This window comes from Chiloscyllium punctatum, chromosome 12 (genome assembly GCF_047496795.1).
Source record: "Chiloscyllium punctatum isolate Juve2018m chromosome 12, sChiPun1.3, whole genome shotgun sequence".
In the NCBI taxonomy this organism is placed as follows: Eukaryota; Metazoa; Chordata; class Chondrichthyes; order Orectolobiformes; family Hemiscylliidae; genus Chiloscyllium; species Chiloscyllium punctatum.
This window is the reverse complement of record NC_092750.1, coordinates 44,571,406-44,590,073: the sequence shown is the minus strand read 5'-3', so window position 1 is coordinate 44,590,073 and position 18,668 is coordinate 44,571,406. Positions and strand designations below refer to the sequence as shown.

At 39.7% G+C, this 18,668-nt stretch overlaps 1 protein-coding gene across 3 annotated transcripts in view; it reads right to left on the bottom strand.

Moving 5' to 3' along the window:
• The window catches only part of slc25a26 (solute carrier family 25 member 26), a 198,246-nt gene extending 179,988 nt beyond the window's left edge, over positions 1-18,258 (bottom strand). For all 3 annotated transcript variants that reach the window (XM_072582497.1, XM_072582499.1, XM_072582498.1), the window contains exons 1-3: positions 18,146-18,258; positions 13,386-13,542; positions 5,005-5,114 (exon numbers count right to left, since the gene is read on the bottom strand). In XM_072582497.1, the coding sequence (XP_072438598.1) occupies positions 5,005-5,114; positions 13,386-13,542; positions 18,146-18,178 (300 nt within the window). In that variant the 5' untranslated portion in view covers positions 18,179-18,258. The remainder of the gene's footprint in view (positions 1-5,004; positions 5,115-13,385; positions 13,543-18,145) is intronic.
• Between the last annotated feature and the right edge of the window lie 410 nt (positions 18,259-18,668).

Below are 18,668 nucleotides of genomic sequence, written 5' to 3'. Positions count from 1 at the left end.
ACGGGTCCTAGTCTCCTCGCCTAACAGAAACAATTTTCTAGCATCCACCTTTTCAAAGCCATGTATTATTTTGTACGTCTCTATTAGATCTCCCCTTAATCTTCTAAACTCCAACGAATACAATCCCAGTATCCTCAGCCGTTCCTCATATGCTAGACCTGTCATTCCAGGGATCATCCGTGTGAATCTCCGCTGGACACGTTCCGGTGCCAGTATGTCCTTCCTGAGGTGTGGGGACCAAAACTGGACACAGTACTCCAAATGGGGCCTAACCAGAGCTTTATAAAGTCTTAGTAGTACATCTCTGCTTTTATATTCCAACCCTCTTGAGATAAGAGACAACATTGCATTCGCTTTCTTAATCACAGACTCAACCTGCATGTTTACCTTTAGAGAATCCTCGACTAGCACTCCCAGATCCCTTTGTGCTTTGGCTTTATTAAGTTTCTCACCATTTAGAAAGTAGTCCATTCCTATATTCTTTTTGCCAAAGTGCAAGACCTCGCACTTGCTCACGTTAAATTCCATCAGCCATTTCCTGGACCACTCTCCCAACCTGTCTAGATCCTTCTGTAGCCTCCCCACTTCCTCAGTACTACCTGCCTGTCTACCTAACTTTGTATCATCGGCAGGTTTTAAATCAGGGATGTGACACAATGTTCTTCACATCACACGGAAGTCCTGAAAACTTAAGCAAATTTTTTATATTTATCCTGTTAAACAATTCTTGCGTTGGTCTGTCTCATTTCTTCTGCTCTCGAGTTGTTACATACACAAGAAAAGTATTTAATTGGTGAAGTATTGAAGTCCTGGCAGTGGAATAATACCAAAGAAGAGAAAGCAAGGGATAATGAAAATGTTATCTTCAAAGTATAACATAATTTTTACAAGTGGATAGCATTGTTGTCTGACAACTGTGTTTTACCTAGTGAATTAACTAATTGTATGTACCTTGGCTGAATGGGGAGAAAAGATTATGCTTATCACCAGATCTGTGAACAAACAACTGATTGAGATGACAATGTGTCCCATCACTTTGTGACACATACACTTTGGGAATTGATTAAAGAGATAATGGGAAATTCAGTATTTTTTCCACATTCAAAGTTTTAAACAATAAATGAAGGATCATTTGAAAACCTTGTGATTTTCAAACAAAACAGATTCACTGTTATGCAGTAACAGGGAAGAGATAGCTCAAGTACAAACTAGGCATAATCATTTGAAATGAAAAGGCAGAAAAGCTAATGCATCCTGGATGACAAAGGAAATAAAATAAAACAGAAACAAGAAGCTCACTGTGATGAAAGTTAAGTATTGGTCTAAATATTTGGAAACTTGAGATCTAACTTGGACAGGATTCACACAGACTTAAGTTTGATTTGATTCCATACCTTATGGGTTAAGAACAGAAGGACTTCACTGAGTTCTGAGTGTGGTGGTGGGTATCTGGAAGTGTGTGTCATGCATTAATTGAGAGAGAACAGATCTATGGCAGCAGAGGAGTTGAGCTTAGCGGTCCCCAAAGTAGTTTGCACTGAGAAGCCCCAAGTGGATTAATGTCAGTGAGATAAAGTTCCAGAGACAGGAGGCTGGGCAAGTGGAGTTTAAGGGATCCATGTTAAGAAACATGAGAACTGTGTAGGCAGTTTGCTCAAAGGTCTCATTGAACAGACATTAACTAAAGATGATACTATCAAGTGAATACAGACATTTGCTAAAAGAAATAATGTACAGCTGTGCCAACTGAACAAAGAACTTTATAATAGAAACAGGATGATCCTTCCACAGGCCTAAGCATCTGTAAGATTGCTGAGAAAATAAATGAGTTGAATCATTACTTCTGATATTTCTTATAAGACAGTTTCAACTACTTCTCCTACTGTGTGAAATAGTTACTGCTTTATTTTCCTTCTAAATGAAATAAACTTCAATTTTTGTTTTGCTAAAAGTGCATGACAGCCTTTTGTCAATATCTTCAGTGACCTTAGCTGCAAAATTAAAACTTATGGTCAACCAAAGCAGATTTCACTCTGGATCTGCCTTGTCCATTACTCTCATCAGCTGGAATCACAACATTCCAAAAGTTCATAGGGAAGGCATGGCATTACCAGACAAAATTGCTTGCATCTGGAACACCATTTAATAAGTCAGTGGGAAATGTTTACATAAAATACTTCAGTAAGTGGATGATAGGCATTTAGGATGACAAACCTACATGGTTACATACATAAATTAGGGGTGTGTGGCGAAGTTCAACTGTTCTTTCAAAGTACCAAGACATAATGACAACTGACTGACTGGCCTTCTATACTGGAGAGAAAGCATGCAAGAGGAAGCAATTGCACAAGGATAACAAGTGACAGTGATCTTTAAATGGAAACTCCCATTTAAATGGGACTTGGAAGGTGAAAGTATAGCCTCAAACTGTTATATGAAGAGAGTGTCAGAATATACAAGGTAGGAACAAAAAGACAATAGCTTCCAGCAGAGCCGGCAAATTATTGTACAAACAGTTCCAATGGGTTAAATAAATTATCTTCTCAATCCTTTCCTTAAGGCAATGGAAAAGGGTTAACAGGACACTTCCTTGTTTGCATTTATATGTTCAATATGAATCCTCAAATATTATTCCAGGATTCCATTTTCTACTGCCAGAATTTTAAATGGAACAGAATACGAAACTCAACAAATTTAAATTGTGTAGTTCCATCACTTTACTCCTGACTGTCAATTCTGTTTAAATCCCCTGCAAATTTCTAAGCATTGCTTTACAATAAAAAGGAAAAACAATGGAATCAGGCAGCCATTGTTGCTTGCTATAAATGCAATGTATTTTGTTTTAACTGGCTTTTGGTATCCCAAAATTTGTGGATGAGTTGACATGCCAAGCTAAAAGCCTGCCAATTGCTTTGCCTTGTCATGTCACACTGTATTTTCTAGTATGTCCTGAGGGAGAAAAGGTTTATAAATGCAAGCAAGCGATTCACTTCAACTTGACAAATGAGCTCTCCACAAATACACAAATGGAATACAAATGAAGTTAAACCACAATAAGATCAATCAAAAAAGCCAAAGTACTTAAGAAAAACAGAAGCAGAATATAATAAACCTTTGGAAGTCCATACAAATTTGCATCAAAATCAACACAAAATGAGTTTTTAAAATAGTTATGAATCTATTTTGAATCAAACAATATTTACCAAATCTCTATGCTTTCAAATTTTCTCTCAAATGTTGTGACATTGGGGGCAAAAACTGCATTATACACAGTGATTGACTATATTTCCATTTGCACTGGTATAGGAGCTTTTCACATCACGTTCTAACCTGCATTTGTACACTACCCTGAAAACATGAGGGACAAAGGGCCAGATGCAATTTGAATGTCATAATGTTCACCCATAAATATGGTCAACCTTGATGAAACATTTGCTACAATCATCCAAGAATGAGCCCTGGCTGAGTTTGAAATCAATGAGGAAAAAAGTTCAAAAATTATATTCACTAGAGCAGCTCCATCTTAAGAAAATATCTAAACAGTTCTTGGGGGGGGGGGGGGGGGGGGGGGGGGGGAAGAATCAAAAGTCACACCACTAACCCCATGAAACACTAGTTAAAGAACCACAAATAAGACTATTTAACTTATTCATCCTCAAATCAAATCTATCACCTGATGCATCATGCATTATTCCCTATAATGTCAACTTGCAGCTCCTGAGCAACAGGATAATAGGAAATTCAGCATACTCAAGTGTCAGCACAGCAGACATCTCCTTACAAATTAAGAACAATTCTTCTTAAAAAAAAGGAAGAAAATGCTAATTCCAAATGACATTTTTAATTATAAATGCTGATTACAAATCCAAAAGTGACAAATATTTTATACGTGCCAGGGATGCCAAGTGGCTCTACTTTCTCTTGAAAATTCTGAAAATTATTTGAAAGGTGTTGCAATCAAAAAGGGAAAAAAATAGCCATCAGTACAGCTGACTGAATGCACAATACTCCAGGGCAAATTAGGTACTCAGCCCATATTTTGGCATCACCTTCTAAATTCAGTGGATAGAATAACAGCTCCAAGCAAAAATTCCAAAACCAGAAACTGAGGTTTTAGAGTTAAAATAATAAACCAATCTATAGCAGGCACAAAAGAAGATTCAATAGATAAGTTAATCATATTATGAGGTGAAAATTTCTTTTGCATATTAACTTCTCATTGAACATTTGAAATGTCCTTATTGAGAAAAACAGCAGATCAAGAATGCTTTAAAACCACATTAAACAATTTGTTGTACAAATGGTCAGTTTTTGAAATTGGAAAATAAGCTTTCCACATGTTAAAAAAAAATCCAAGCCTTTGTTGTCTTGAGACTTGATTATTCCGGAGCTCTCCTCATCAGCCACTCATCTTCCACTCCCCTTGAACTCATCCAAAATTCTGATGTGCATATCCTAACTTCAGGTATAGCATTCTGCTCTTTGACCTACATTGGCTGCTGGTCTGACAATAATTTAATTCTAAAATTCTCAACCTTGTTTACAAAGACCTTATCCTGTCCCATTTTGAAACCACTTCAGCCTTGCCACATTCAGACCTTGTGCACCTTCCCAATTTTAATCACACATCCAGCTGCCTGAAACCTCCTCTCTGGATTCTCCTCCATAGATCTGCCTCACTACGTCTCTCTCCTCTTTTACGATATTCTTTAAAATGTATTTCTTTAGTCAAGCTTTTGGCTAGCTATCCTAACTTATATAGCTCTTGTGTTACACTTTCAAGTGCCATTATCTTGCTTATAAAAAGGAGACATGAACTTTTCACAGTTCGCCAATATGTACTATTCAAGGTTTTATAAAAATTCATTCAACTACACTTCTAAGATGTACCTTGGAACATTTTACTGTGCAAAAAGGTGCTGCAGTAAGAATGATTAAAAATAAATGCATTTTTATCATTTTCTCATTTTAAACTTACATATCAACATAAAAGTCAGGACTCACCACCTCCCCAAGAGAAGCAGCAATCATGTGGACAATTGGAGCTTGTTTTGTCGACACACATAAACCCAGCACAGATTTTGTACAGTCATAGGTAACGAAGAAAAGTGCAGCTGAAATTAAATATACACAGAAGAAAAGTGTTCCAGTTAGTGTAAAAGTATTCTAGAAAATTCTCATGGTAATGGAAAGTGAATTCATTACACAACTAAGCAGACTGACTATCAATCTGCAAACCCTTCTAATACATTTCGGCAAGCAACAGGTATGGGTGCATCTCCTGGTCGGCCATGCTTAACACAGACTATTGCTCCTCAAGTTATAGCCTCTGGTAACCTGGTACAGAAAAAATTAGTCATTGAAACAGATACAGGCTTAAAAAAGGAATAAAATGTTACTTCAAGTAGGAGATTATGTTTTTCAAGCAAAACATATTTTAAGAACTGGCATCTCTCTTCCCTACTTGGATGACAGTTGCTGAAAACACTTAAAACTGAGCGAAGCTAATACATGCCTTGAAAAGCATGTAAAGTAAGGAATACACAGTGACACAGCCAGATGTCAGCCAGATGCATTTGTGTGAAAGCTCTATTATCGACTATGCATAGAAGGCCAACAGTACAATACCACAATTACAACTCTGACAGTTTTCAGTACACTACAAATGCAGATCAAGCCATTCAGAAATTTATCAAAATACTGAGGACCAATTGATGCTGAAACTGGTCTTTGATCCCAGTTCTGTATTACTAACTCCTTTTTGTTAAATCCAGAAGTAACTACACATCATTAATTGAAATTCACTTCCAGTCAGCAACATTAAATACTGCTTCATGGAACAGAATCACAAGAATGCACCAAGATATTTTCAGCAACTTATTAAACTTGGATCCCCTGATAACATACAATTGCTATCTGGAAACAATGCATTTTTTTAGCATGAATTTTCTTGATCCAAGTTTGCCTTCTGTAGCCCTTTTACCTCAATTAGAAGCTGGTGAGCACATACATTGGGCTTGCAATTCATTGCAGAATTTTTATAGCAATGCTGCATTATCATTTGGGTCTTGAAATTTCAAATCAGTTTGTTTTCTCAGCTGAACATAGAAGATCCCATGAAACAATTTAAAGGAGGGCTGTTGTCCTAATGTCCTGGTCAAAATACATTCACAGTCAAAAATCTCAAATAGGTTAACTGATCATTTATTTTGTTGCAGTTTGTGGAACTTGTACTATATAATATATATTCGATACATGGTGGCTAATTTTCAAACTATGTGAAGCACTTTAGTAATGACCTATGGTCTATAAATGTTTTTTTTTAAAAAGTAAACCTTGCTAGTTTTGTGACAGAGTGGTTGTAACTAGGGTACAATGAGACAAATAGCATGAGAGAGAGACTGTGAGTGATTGCATATTTTATAACACTTGTTCAAATGGTTTACATAATAAATTGGAGATTTTGCTAATTGAAAAGCAGTATGAAAACACAGGAATGAGCTCTTGCCTTTGAAATAAAACTAACCGTTGGAACGTGCATTTTAAGAAAAACACAATTCCATTGACTATGCCCAAAATGGAAAATGTCTGAAATGTCTCATCTACAAAAAGTGAAAAATGCATAATTAATTAGGTATTGTCAAAAGTTGAGTATAAATAACACTGCACTAACCAATTGTTCAAGCAAATGTACAATAAAGTCCTTCTCAATTTCACTGCAATCTAGTTTGAAGTCCATTTTCAAAAGTGTCTGCTTAGAATTAAGTTTCTCATATTGAATCAAAATGTCTTTTTAAGGATAAAAATCTGTTAAAAAAAACACCCAGAATGTAGCAAATATCTCGCATGAAAATGCATACCTTTTAAAAATATGAACAATTAAGGGCTATCATTTCATATCACCACTGACAATACATAACTACAATTCACGTACTAGTGCAATCATTTTATATTTTTAAGAGCGTTATTGCTTTAGTTCAGAAAAGATTGACAAGGATGTTGTCAGGGTTGGAGGATCTGAGCTACAGGGAGAGGCTGAGCAGGCTGGGGGTGACCTTATAGAGGTTTACAAAATGATGAGGGGCATGGATAGGATAAATAGACAAAGTGTTTTCCCTGGGGTCAGGGAGTCTAGAACTAGAGGGCATAGGTTTAGGGTGAGAGGGGAAAGACATAAAAGAGACCTAAGGGGCAACTTTTTCACGCAGAGGGTAGTACGTGTATGGAATGAGCTGCCAGAGGATGTGGTGGAGGCTGGTACAATTGCAACATTTAAGAGGCATTTGGATGTGTATATAAATAGGAAGGGTTTGGAGGGATATGGGCCGGGTGCTGGCAGATGGGACTAGATTGGGTTGGGATATGTGGTCGGCATGGACAGGTTGGACCGAAGGGTCTGTTTCCATGCTGTACATCTCTATGACTCTATTTGTTCACTTTCCTTGTTGCAATAAAAAATGCTGCTATAATTCAAGAATAGAAGTTTACTAACAGTGTTGAAAATAGTTTACTGCAAAAACACATGCATTTTTAGGTAGCGATTAATCCATCACCTGAGCCCAATTTTAAAATAACTTGAAATTGCACGGTCAGTTTAAAAGTATTTCAAATAGTTTTTTTTTAAAAAGTTGCTAAAGCACTCTAACATCTAAAATAAGCAATTAATAATCATCGTTGAAGATTCACAATCAGGTGTAAATAGCATAAATTCATTGTAGTATTTCATTTAGTATGTGGATAGGGTCAGCTTTTTGTAAGAATGTTTACCAGCATAAAAGATTGCAACACCTGATTTGCACTGAACCTGACTAACTGATTGTAGAATAATACAGCATAGAAAACCAGTTCATCTATCAAGACTGCATCAGCAATTTGGCTAATCCCACATGCTGAATTTTTTTCACAAAATCAAAGGATTTCTTTATTTGCCTTCAAATATTTATCCTAGTTCTTTTGAGGACAATGACTGAAATCTGAATCACTCCAACAATTTTTTTTGCATGTACAGTTTTTCTCATGTATTTCGCCAATCATCTCAACTCTGTATCCTCCAGTTCTCCATCTTTCAACTTGCGGAAGCAGCCTATCTTTAATTTCTCTATTTTCAGCAGCTCTGTCAAATGCTATGCTAACCTTCTCTACTCTAAGAACAACATCCCAACGTCCCCACTCAACCTGGATAACCACTGTTCCCTGAATGACACTACAACAAAATTCCAATATAGGCTGAGTTCAAGTCAGTCTCTGAAGTTACTGTGCAAGCGCGACTTTGCAAATAAAAAATTTAAATGCATATAATTTAATAGACTGCGTTTTACAACAAAAAAAAGGATAGCGCAAATACAATCTCTCACTACTAGAGTGTCTGGTAAATCTCTCTTGAAGCATCTCCGAAGTGTTCATATCTCTCCTGGAGTGTGGTGCCTAGACATAGGCATAATGATCCAACTTGAAGTTCTTCAATATTTTCTATGGGTTTACCCAATCTTGAGCAAAAACAAACTCAAAAATGTGGAAACTACATTCAATACTATTTCCTCTGCATAGCCATAAACGCATCCAGAAGAGAACCACATGGTCCCCAGTTTTCCACCAAATGAATCAATTTCTGGACAGAAAAATCTAGTGATTTCTAAGAAGGAATTTTCACTTACACATTAAAATCGGTGTGTAACTTAATTTCCAATCAGCAAAGCTACATGTTTGTATTTTAAAATTAAAATTAGACCAGAGCTCCACTCCTTCACTTAAATGGACAGAAGATGACATTGTCTCCATTTAAGTAATGATACAGAAAGGCATATTTTACTAACTTGCTTGACATTATTATTAAAAGCATGTTTCACAATCAACAAAAACAATTGGATTGCTCACATAATGGTGGAAATCAATATAAAGTCATGTGATTACATACAATTGCCGTTAAAGTTGATTATGCTTCACCAAAATTAGCTATCTTTAATACCAGCTTTACTCGAGACAAAGCATCAACTTCAGGCTCAGTAATCAATTAACATTCAAATGATCAGTGAGCATCAATCTGCTCATTTAGGTAAATAATACACTGATTTATAGATTTTTAAATTTAATGCTGGTTGTTAGAAAAAGAAAGGTCGGTGAATATTGGTTTAATTTAACAAGTCGACTGTAACTGCTGACCTTTAAAGTTAATTAAGCAAGCTAATCATTACTGAGAAGCTGAAAACTTGCCTTTGTTTCATGAGTGAAAATCTAATTGTTGATCCAAACTGTTAGCTGATGGACTCATGACATTTGAAGGTAACCAACAAATTATTTTCCAGTAGACTGTCCATGTTAAACTTCATTCCTATGTGCTGATATAGCTAATGAGTGACAGAACCATTCAGTGCTTAGTTGCAAATCTTTAGCAGCTACTTATTTAAGAAGAATTAAGTTTCGAGTTATGATATTGACGAGCTACGTACAGCATTAAAAGACTTGCTGCACCTTGCGAAAAGCATCTAGTTTGTGGCACTCCTGTCAAAGGTTCTATAAATAAATAAAGTGAACAGAACAAACAAAAGCAAACAAGATGCATGTAATTTTTTTTAAGTTTTAAGTACATCTTTAAGCCTTAACATACCACTTTGTGAACACTAAAATTAGGTGACTTGGCCAGGGCCAGTTGATGAATTTCTATTACAAATTTATGAAAGAAGTGTGATTATATACCATTTCATGCTTACTCCCATCGAAATGTACAGCATCAACAGAACATTAACCGTTTTTGCACCCTTGATCCTCGACATGACAAAATCTGCTTATGAAGTGCGTACATTTTTGCAAATTTATTTCATTTTGTTCTTAGGAATTCATATTTTTTGGATTTATGTCAAGGTTTCATCCAACAAATTATGAGTTATGCAAAAGGCTTTACAATATTGTCCTAAACAGAGAAAAAAACTGAATTCAAGATTTTAAAAAGTTAAATCAACTACTGATAAGTTAAATTTCTTTCATACACTTTGCCCAAAACGGCAAAAATACCATTTATGATTCTGTGTTTAAACAAGACAACAACCTTGAAAGGAACAAATAAATATAAAAGGAAATGGCATGCATCCCGACAGTCTCAGCACTGTCTCCCTTTAGGTGTCTCAAAATGATGCAAAATACATAAGGCTACCCTTAAATGGAGATTGGATGACATCATCCCCATTTTAAAAAATGGTATACAAGCACATATTTTACCACCTTGTGTGACATTATTATTAAGAGTATGTTTCACAATCAACAAAAACAATCATAAAGCCTGGCCTCTCAACTTCGTGAAGGTTTTTATTTTCCACCTTGCATATTGTTTTTGAAATGCTGTCACTGTCGCAACGTAGTAAATTTGCCAATTAATTTGTACCCAGTAAATGCTAGTTTATTGATACAAATGACTGGAAACAAGTTTCAAAATGGATTACTTAGAATATTTTCCAACTAAGATTTAATACTTTTAATTCTCATCTAACTTACCTCCAAAATCTATTTTTCCCGTGTTCAGAGTGGATGTTGAAATTTAGGGAAAAGAACAGAATTGCTGGTAGTGGTCTGTAAATCCCTCGCAAAACTAGAATCAATGGGTATCGTGGAATATACTCCCCACTAGTCAGAGTCATACCTGTCACATAGGAAGATGGTCACGTTTTTTTGAAGGTCAGTGATCTCAGCTCCAGGACATCTCTGCAGGAGTTCCTGTTTCAGTTGCTTCATCAATAACTTTCCCTCGACTAGAGGGTCAGAAGTCGGGATGTTTGCTGATGATTGTACAATGTTCAGCATCATTTGTGAATGCAGTCTGCGTTCAAATGTAACAAGATCTGGACAATATCCAGACGTGGGCTAAAGAGTAGTAAGTAACATTTGTGTCACACACATGCCAGGCACTGGCCATCTCTAATAAGAGACAATCTAATAACTACCCCTTGATAGTCAATAGAGATGGTAACTGTCAACTTCTTGGGTTACTATTGATAAGAAATTCAACTGAAGTTGCCATATGGATTGGCTATATGGATACTCACCTCCTGACTCCCCAAAGCCTGTCTACCATCTAAATTGACAAGTAATGGAGTCATACAGGACTGAGGAGAAAGTGAGGACTGCAGATGCTGGAGATCAGAGCTGAAAAATGTGTTGCTGGAAAAGCGCAGCAGGTCAGGCAGCATCAAAGGAGCAGGAGAATCGACGTTTCGGGCATAAGCCCTTCTCCAGGATTCCTGAAGAAGGGCTTATGCCCGAAATGCCGATTCTCCTGCTCCTTTGATGCTGGGTGACATGCCGCACTTTTCCAGCAACACATTTTTCAGCTCATACAGGATTGAAACAGACACGGAATACTCCCACTTGCCTGGATGGATGCAGTTCTAACAATACTCAAGAAACTTGTCACCAAACATAACGAAGCAGTCTGCTTGACTGGCATGATATTCACAAGCATCCACTCCCACCATCACCGATGCTCAGTAACAGCAGTGTGTACTAACTACAAGAAGCACTGCAGAAATTCACCCAAGAATCCTTACACAGCAACTGCCAAATCCACAACTGCTTCCATTGAAAAGGAAAAAGGCAACTGCTACCTGGGAACCCCACCACCTGAAAGATCTCCTAGAAGCCACTGACCATCCTGACTTAGAAATATATCACTATCCCTTCACAGCTGCTGAGTTAAAATCCTGGAATTGCCTCCCTAAAGAAATTGCGGGTCAACCCACAGCATATGGACAGCAAGGGTTCAGGAAGGCAGCTCACACCACCATCCCAAGGACAACTCGGGACAGGCATTAAAGTTGCTGGCCACCAGCAACACTCTCGTCACACACGGAAAAAGAAAAAACACAACTTTAAATTAAGGTAATTGCGGTTCATCCAGACCACAGAACTTTGTGATGCTGAGACAGCAGAGGAGACCAAGAGTAGTGGTGTTAAAGTAAAGCTAAATGACATTAATATACACAAAACCTGAAAGAATTATGAATAAAGTCGCTAAGGAGCAGATGCAATTCAAAACTAAAAGGGAGACAGTGTCAAGTTCTTGGCTGGGAGACCCCAGAGACAATGGTGTGAGAGGGCTGGGACTGAAACTATTGTAGGAGATTCTCTGGCTGTCCTCGCACAGAGAAGAATGGACCCAAGCATGGTCATTTCACTCAGCTGGACATCAGAGGAAAAGGTGTTGCTAGCATGGCCAACTATGGCAAAAGCTGCAGAGAGGTTGAGAAATGAGTGCACAGCAATCAGAGTTGCAATTTATGACTTAATTTAGACTGTTATAGTGCAATAACACGATGAGACATGGAATTGAGAGAAAAAGGGACAGACACTAAATTAGACAGTATGAATATTTGAATGAATCAATGAATGATTTATTGTTGCATATCTTGAAAATGCTGTGAAAAGTGTTTTGCCGCCACAATCTGGCGCCATTTGAGTTACAATAAAGATGGAAAGAAATTACTTATATAAGAGTTCATCTTCTGATTAAATTGGGGTCTCAAGCACAGCTTCAGCGCTTCTGCCCGGTGTTCCAGTCGTCAAGGAGTCCCGCTCCGGAAACAGCGATGACGACACGGATGCCACAGAGATCCCGGCTCTGCTGCTACTTCCACCACTTCACTACCAGGAGTCCAGGCCACATGCCTCACCACCAGGCCGTCAGGAGTCCTGATTCACGCTGCAAACGCTACAGCCACAGGCCAGCCAACACTGCTTTGGCCTCGAAGATGAAGAAGAAAGGAGAAAGAAAAAGAAAAATGACAAAAAGTAGATGGAGAAAATGATTATGCCAGCCTGGAGCACTATTTAATATGCCGGCGCCATTTTGAACATCTTTGGAGAGGGAAGGATGGCTAGTGATGGAGTGGCAGTTTGCAAAAACATTAAAACTTGACTGCTTTTTTTGGGAAGGTGAGGGATGGCAGCATACTTGAAAGAGAGGGTGACAGTACCTGAGAAAATTCAACCTCAGAAGGGAAGTCAGGTGGTAAATAGTTGAATGGGAATAGAGACAGAGTGGATCTCATACACAAGATCCGCTTGAAGAGACCATGATGGAATAGAAGGAGTCAAGCTACAAGATACATGTCAAGGGCTGAGGCTGAGGTGGAAAGGTCTGTTTAGCAAATAAGGGAAGCATGTAACACCCAAATGGTCTCATCTTAGTGTCCTCAAACTGAAGACAGTTGGTCTGTTTAGACCACAGAAAGATTAAAAATTTAACACAACATTCAGCAATTTAGAAGAAACACCTTTAAAATAAAGTACTTGAAATGCTCTATTCTACACATACATTACAAAAATTTAGATATTCTCTGTGACCATATATTTTCAAAGACTTCCAGATGAAAGCAGGAGTTAGATTAAAAGGAATTTACCATTAGGAAAGGACCCTAAGGCAGCAGAAGGAACACCAGCATAAATCCCACGGAATCCTCCAGCGTTGTAGAATCCCTGCTGGCTCTGTAGTCTGGTTTTTATGGTGTCCAGTGGGAAGAGTGTCAGATCCACACACATTCCTGCCAGGCCACCAGCCTAAAATGACAAGGATAAGTTATCTTCACATCATCACATTCATGAACAGTTATAAACAGACTGCACTTTCAATAAATTATTTTCTACTGTAAAGATCTTTATAATATGGCATAAACTTTTAAGTTAGCCAAATTACAGGCTCAAAAAACAGGTATATACGCAGATGGTTCACGTGAAGCATATTTCTAAAATGTCAAAATGTTATTATTTTTCTGAAAGGACAAATGTTTAAAAATCACAAGATTTTTAGGTTATCCTGGAGAGGTTCAGGAAGGGGAGCGACCCAACCTCAAATTCATAACACCTTCCACCCTGACCATAAATTCGGGCACTCTCATCCACCTGGCTGAACCGGTCCTCACCCTCAACAACTTCTACTTCCAATCCTCCCACTTCCTCCAAACCAAAGGGGTAGCCATGGACAACCGCATGGGACACAGCTGTGCCTGCCTGTTTGTTGGATACGTGGCACAGTTCCATCTTCCGCAGTTACACCAGCACTACTTCCCTCCCCAACACCCACCCCCCGGCCACCTGTTCCTCCGCTACATGAATGACTGAATCAGCACCGCCTCGTGCTCCCACAAGGAGGTTGAACAGTTCATCAATTTCACTAACACCTTCCACCCTGACCTCAAATTCACCTGGACCATCCTAGACACCTCCCTCCCCTTCCTGGACCTCTGCCTCACTGTCTCCAGTGGCTGACTAACCACAGACATCTACTACAAGCCGCAAACGACTGCCACAGCTACCTAGACTACACCTGTAAAAATGCCATCCCTTTTGCCAAATTCCTCCACCTCTGCCGCATCTGTTCCCAGGATGACCAATCCCACCTCAAAGTCCCAGATGGCCTCCTTCTTCCATGATTGCAACTTCCCTGCCAACGTGGTTGACAATGCCCTCCAGTGCACCTCCTCCACTTCACGCGTCACCCCTCCCAAAGCAACAAGGACAGAACCCCCACCAACCTTCTTTATACACTGCATCATCCTCCGCCACTTCCACCACCTCCGTAAGGATCCCACCACCAAAAGTATATTTCCCTTCCCACCCCTATCAGCATTCTGGAGAGACCATTCCCTCCGCAACTCCATCATTAGGTCCATGACCCCCACCAGCCCACACCACACTCCTGGCACCTTTGCCTGCCATCGCTGGAAGTGCAAAACCTGCACCCACACCACTCCCCTCACCTCCGTCCAAGGCCCCAAGACATCCTTCCACATCCATCAGACATTTACCTGTACATCTACCAATGTCACCTACTGCATCAGTTGCACCCGGTGTGGTCTCCTCTACATCGAGGCGACAAGACATCTTCTTGCGGATCGCTTCAGGGAACATCTCTGGGACACCTGTACCCATCTACCCCACCGTCCCATGGCTGAACACTTCAACTCCCCCTCCCACTCCATCAAGGACATGCTGGTCCTGAGTCTCCACCACACCAAACTGTTACCACCCAACGCCTGGAAGAAGAACACCTCATATTCCACCTTGGGAGCCTGCAACCACACTCCACAAATGTGGACTTCAACAGCTTCCTTCTTTCCCCTCCTCCCAGATCATCCCAGTCCCAAGCCTCCAACTTAGCACCGCCCTCCAGACCTATCCGTCATCCACCCTCCGACCTATCACCTTCTCCCTCACCTTCATCCATCTATCGCTTTCTCAGCTACCTTCCCGCCAACCCCACCCCCTTTCCTATTTATCTCTTAGCCCCAGCCCACAAGCCTCATTCCTGGTGAAGGGCTTATGCCTGAAACATTGATTCTCCTGTTCCTCGATACTGCCTGACTGGCTGTGCTTTCCCTGCAACACACTCTTGTCTCTCATCTCCAGTATCTGCAGTCCTCATTTTCTCCTCACATCTGTAGAGTGTGTTGGTTTCTTGAAGAACTCTGACTTAGTGTTGATGAGCTGTAGTGTCAGCTTTGAACATTTGACACATCAGGAGGAGACTGAGTTACTTGGATGGTAAAAACAAGGACTACAGATGATGAAAACCAAAGTCTAGATTAGAGTGGTGCTGGAAAGGTATAGCAGGTCAGGCAGCATCCGAGGAGCAGGAAAATCGCCATTTCGGGCAAGTATTCCTGATGAAGGGCTTTTGCCCGAAACGTTGATTTTCCTGCTGCTCGGATGCTGCCTGACATTCAGTGCTTTTCCAGCACCACTCTAATCTCAGATCCCAGAGTTACCTGCACACTGTTTTACGAGACAGTCACATGCCTTAGATTAACTACCTCAAATTCGGTCAGTGATCAGGGAGAGGGAGGTGTAACTACGAGCGAGACAGCTAGAAGGATCCAGGAGGAAATGCTGAAAGATCTTCACCCCTTGGGCTTGTCTAACAGGTTTAGGATTCTTGCTCCCTGTGTAGATGAGAATGGTGACTGTAGGGAGGATGAGCAAACTGACCATACCATCGTGGTACAGGGGAGTAAAGAGAAAGCAGTTGTAATTGGGGATAGTATAGTCAGAGTAATAGACTGTTCTCTGTGGCCAGGAACAAGAGTCCTAAAGGATATGTTGCCTGCCTTGTGTCTGGATTCAAGATATCTCATCTGGGCTGCAAAGGAACTTGGTTGAGAGGGGAAGATTCAACTATCATGCTCCAAGTAGATACCAGGGATAACAGGAAAGGGGTTCTGCCGTGGAGAACAAACAGCTTGGAGCTAAATTGAAAAGCAGAACCAAAGGTAGTAGTCTCTAGATTACTACCTGAGTCACAAACTAATTTGCATAGGGTTAACAAGATTAAAAAAGAAATCTGATGTGCAAAGGCACTTGGGAGTCCTAGTTCACGATTCTCCCAAAGTTAACATGCAGGTTCATTTGGCAATTTTGGAGGCAAATGCAATGTTAGCATTCATTTCAAGAGGGCTAGAATAAAAGAGATGTACAGCTGAGGCTACATTGGGAATATGTTTTGGGCCCTGTATCTGAGGAAGGATGTGCTGGTCTTGAAGGAGGTCTAAAGGAGGATTACAAGAATGATCCCAGGGAAGAAGGACTTGTCATATGAGGAGCGGTTGAGGACTCTGGATCTGTACTCGAAGCTGAGAAGGATAAAGGGGAATCTCATTGAAATTTACAGAATACAGAGAGGCCTGGACAGATTGGACATGAAGAATATAGTTTCCACCAGTAGGAGAGACTAGAACCCAAGAGCATAGCCTCAGAGCAAAAGCACAATCCTTTAGAACTGAGAAGAAGAAGAATTTTTCAGCCAGAGGGTGGTTAATCTGTGGAACTCACTGCCTCAGAAGGCTGCACAGGCCAAGTCATTGAGTATATAGATAGATAGATTCTTGATTAGTAACAGGATCAAGGGTTACAGGGAGAAGGCAGGAGAATGGGGGTTGAGGAACATATCAGCCATGATTGAATGGTGGAGCAGACTCGATGGGCAGAATGGCCTAATCCTGCTTCTGTATCTAATGGCTTAATTTTATAATCTGCTGCCTTGGTTGACTGCACGAGTTAGTTTCTCCTGTAAAGCCAGCTCTAAACACACAAAAATAATTGTTTGACAACCAATCAAGTTAACTGAAAATCAGATGATGGAATATAACTGGTTATTTCTGTATGTCCTCCTGTGTGCAACTACTGTTGAGTCAAGAACCTTTTGAGAGACTCTACTTGAATTTCTATACCCAGTTTTTTTTAAACATGGTTTGCTGTAATAACTCCCCCCATTTCATAAACAAATAAGATGACAAAGTTAACATGAAACTGCTCCTCCAAGCTGTTATCAAGCACAATCTTTTTAGGTATAATAGCAATTCACCATGTGGAAATTCTGGGTCCTGTGTGTTCTGACTGTATCTTGTTCACAGTATCCCTTTCACTCACCATGTTGAAAAATCAAAAGTCCTTATCTATCTGATCGAATCTATTTTACTTAAATAAACTTTATACTATTCAAGGCTGAAAGACAAGAGAGTCAAGGAATAAGGGGAGAGGCATAAAAATGGATTTGAGCCCACAACCAGAGGAGTCGGGTCTTACTGGATGGCAGAATAGGTTTGAAGGGTGAATGGCTTATTCACGTTTTTAAAAGTCGTGAGACTTGAATTTACTTAACATCGTGCACAACACCGAAGTATCCCAATGCATTTAACAGTCAACTTCAGAAATGCAGCTGCTGTGGGAAATTGAGAATTCAATTAAACATGTAGTCATCTTTCAATTAGTAAATACCATTCGTCAGGTTAACAAGGAAAATCCCCTAACTTCACTGTCGCTGCTACAGCACAATGAAAAGTATCTATAAATGTACATAAACAAATGGAAAAATGCTTGTTACAAGATACACAGGATTTTACTTCAACTGTTCGTTCGTTAATTGCTGTGTAAAAATTTAAATATACTAATGTCTCCATAATGCTTGCTGTTTAATAACAAATCAATATACAAAACATCTGTTAAAACCTCCGAGTAAACAAAAAAACATTAAAACGCTCCTCATACGGATTTCCATGTTATTTTCTTATTTGACAGATGCTGGGCTAGTAAAATCAAACTGATTCCTTCCTTTCCTGCAAATAAGTTTTCAAACGGCAGCTATCATGCTCTTAATAGAAGGACTCACCCCAAGGGAGGCGAGAAACTCTCTCCCCTCCATCAGTCCGTTCAGAAAGTGCGTTCAGCGAAACTCAACTCCTCCTGCGCGCCGCCATGTTCACTCCAGATACTGCTTCCGGGGTCAAGGCTGGCAGCTCCTTCCGGTTGCCGCAGTGACCCGGAAGAGTTAGTGAGTGAGCAGCAGGCATAAAGTGGCTGTTGAACTGGGCAGTGGATTGGAGTTTACATCAAAACATCCGTCTGTATCTCACATCAAGCTGATATCTTGAGGAAAAAAGTAAACAGGTTAGAGTCGAGAAGGGTCACTGCTTTAAACACCAGGATCGATTCATGATCTGTAAGGCCAGACAGAGGGTGGGGGGGTCAGGATTGAGCTGGCAACTACATCCCTCCCTCACCTTACTCCTAACCAACCCCAACTCTTGTTTTCCACCAAAGCCAAACTGTGAGCATTGAAAAAAAAATATGATTTTCAGTTAGGCAAAGAGACACCAACAGCCAAAACAATTTCAATTCCAGGATTGATAAAC